The 2,323-nt window shown below is 33.4% G+C and overlaps 1 protein-coding gene across 1 annotated transcript; it reads right to left on the bottom strand.

Annotated features, from left to right (window-relative positions):
* Positions 1-998: 998 nt before the first annotated feature.
* Positions 999-1,805, bottom strand: SAG21 (senescence-associated gene 21). The gene is made up of 2 exons (XM_011084152.3): positions 1,607-1,805; positions 999-1,447 (listed from the first exon to the last, which is right to left on the bottom strand). The coding sequence occupies exons 1-2, from the start codon at positions 1,663-1,665 to the stop codon at positions 1,234-1,236; spliced, it is 273 nt and encodes a 90-aa protein (XP_011082454.1). The 5' UTR covers positions 1,666-1,805; the 3' UTR covers positions 999-1,233.
* Positions 1,806-2,323: the final 518 nt, after the last annotated feature.

Genomic DNA, 2,323 nt, shown 5'->3' with positions numbered 1-2,323 from the left:
TCATAAAAAATATTTTATAAAATTATAAAAACTATATAATATTATAATTCTTTATCCAAAAGGCATTTTCAATATTACTTCACCCAAAAAATCAAATGAAAACTATTAGAATGAACTCGTTGTCAAACCAACATTAAAATTAGAAAATATTTATAATTTTTTAAATAATAAAAAAATATTTATAATTATATTAAATTTAAAAAAAATAACTGTAATTTACCTCAAACGGTACCATTTATACTTATAGTGCCATGATTGATAGGTAGCGTTGATATTTTTATGGTCCCCATAAATATGGTGTAGAAGTAAAAGAACAGTAAAAATTAGGCATAAAGTTGGGTTAAATGGCGACAAAAGCTACAATATCAGTAGTCGTGTTTATTGTCAAGTGGACAATACAACTTAATCTACAAACCTAATTTCTTTTCTTATCACATACCTTCATTATTTATTAAAGGTTTGTTTGGTTAAGATAAAAAAGAATTAGATAGATTGATGACAAGTAAAATTCAATATATGTAAAATTTATTTTTGCTTAAAATTGGGTAAATAGAATAAAACTATAAATATATTCATAGATGTAATTTTTCTCGATTCTTTTTTTTTTTATTTTTTGTAATAGCATCCGTACGTAATTTTATTAGCTTTTCTGTTTTCTATTTCGAACCAAACAAACCCTAAGGTTAGAGGGTTTACAGCTTAACTAACTTTCCATTAATTTATTTATGTCCATTTTAAGTTAATTTACTACAGTTGATTTATTTTTCTATTTTTATTTAATTAAATAAATATAATAACTTTTTAAATATAAATATAGTTTGAGTGCGGTAGAGTGCTAATTTAATCATTATTTCGCATCATTTTGTTTATGTAATATTGGTCTTGTCGAAATCAGTTTTGCTTGCTTCCACAATCGAAGGTGGTCGGTCTGCACTGCTGAAAAGAAATGCAGAAATTCTTGAACATCAAATCAGACAAACTGAAATTTTATACGACGATTAACGGAAATTAAATATTTTATTTCAGAAACATATGTATATAGCTCTCAAAGAAACTACGAATCCCGACAACAGAGGACGGAGGAGGATGGAGTAGCCACAACACTCTATTCATATTTCTATATTTTTATAAGGGGAAGAACATTTCAATTCCTCAATCACCGGCGTCATCTTCTGTGTGGTGCTTGGACCAGAGGATCCGTGCCCGGCAGTGTCATCGCGTCGTCTGTCGGATCTAGTGCTGTCTGGTTTTGTTCACGAGCATCTCGCGCAACTCAGCAGCGTCGATCTCCTTGGCCTGGGTCTCCGGACGGTAGTACCCGGTGACCGGGTCGGGCACCCATGAAGTCTTGCTGGATTCCTCGGATCCTTTCTTCAACATGACGTTCGGAGCCCCGGTTCTGAGGGCGCTGGAAACACCGCCCTGTGATGCAGCTGCGTATCCCCTCCTGTATTCGTAGTTAAACAAACCCACATCAAATCACCAATTTCATCCAAACCAGACAACACTCAGCACGCATAAAAATCATCTGTTTTCTTTGTCATTTTCCAACAACGTCAAGAAGAACAAAATACTAAAACAAAATGGAAGAAGGAAGTCTTATTACCTGGTGACAAGGGTAACGAAAGCAGAGACAGTCTTAGCACTGGAGAAAGAGCCAGCCATTTTTCTCTTACACTACGTCGATTGAAACTGTTGTCTGATTGAGAGAAAGTAATAAAGCAGCTGCAGGAAAATTTTTCCTTAAAAGTGGAAATCGTTGGAAAAATCCTCTGCAGCTGCGAACTCTCTCGAAGACTTCTCTCTCTCTCTCTCTCTCTCTCTGCTTTGCTTAGGGTTATGTTTGAATGAAGGCTGTGGACAAGATGCCGCCTTATTTATAGAGAGAAGGAAGGTTAGGACAAGTTAAGTTGGGTGTAATTTGGAGCGCGTGAAAGGTTGTTTCTTCCCATCTTCACATCCTCATTCAATTTTTCTTTATACTTTCGTATTTTATAAAAATATCTATACGACTAAACTGAGTAAATAAATTATATAATATATTATAATAATTCACATAAAATAAAATAAATACCCACACATTCGATAGAATTTAAATTCATTAATCTGAAGTCGTTCATAAAATCTCAATTTTCTTAACCACTAAACTAAGATATCAATGTTTAAAATCTCGTTATGCTATCAGTAATTGTCTTTGTCTTTTTAACAAGAGTATGTTTGGAGAGTCAATGAAAATGAGACAAAAATGGAATAAGAAAGAAAAGTAGGAGTTACGTGGGGGATTTGGGGTCGACCACGCGGTAATAAAAATTATTGATGATTG

Source organism: Sesamum indicum, linkage group LG6 (genome assembly GCF_026168435.1).
Source record: "Sesamum indicum cultivar Baizhima isolate 11 linkage group LG6, ASM2616843v1, whole genome shotgun sequence".
Taxonomy (NCBI): Eukaryota; Viridiplantae; Streptophyta; class Magnoliopsida; order Lamiales; family Pedaliaceae; genus Sesamum; species Sesamum indicum.
Note: the sequence above shows the minus strand (reverse complement) of the source record. Positions and strands in the feature narration are given on the sequence as shown.

Coding starts and splice junctions, on each gene's coding strand:
- SAG21 (XM_011084152.3), bottom strand. CDS start 1,665: ATGGCTGGCTCTTTCTCCAGTGCTAAGACTGTCTCTGCTTTCGTTACC. Junction 1,448..1,606: donor TTCGTTACCCTTGTCACCAG/GTAATAAGACTT, acceptor CTACGAATACAG/GAGGGGATACGCAGCTGCAT.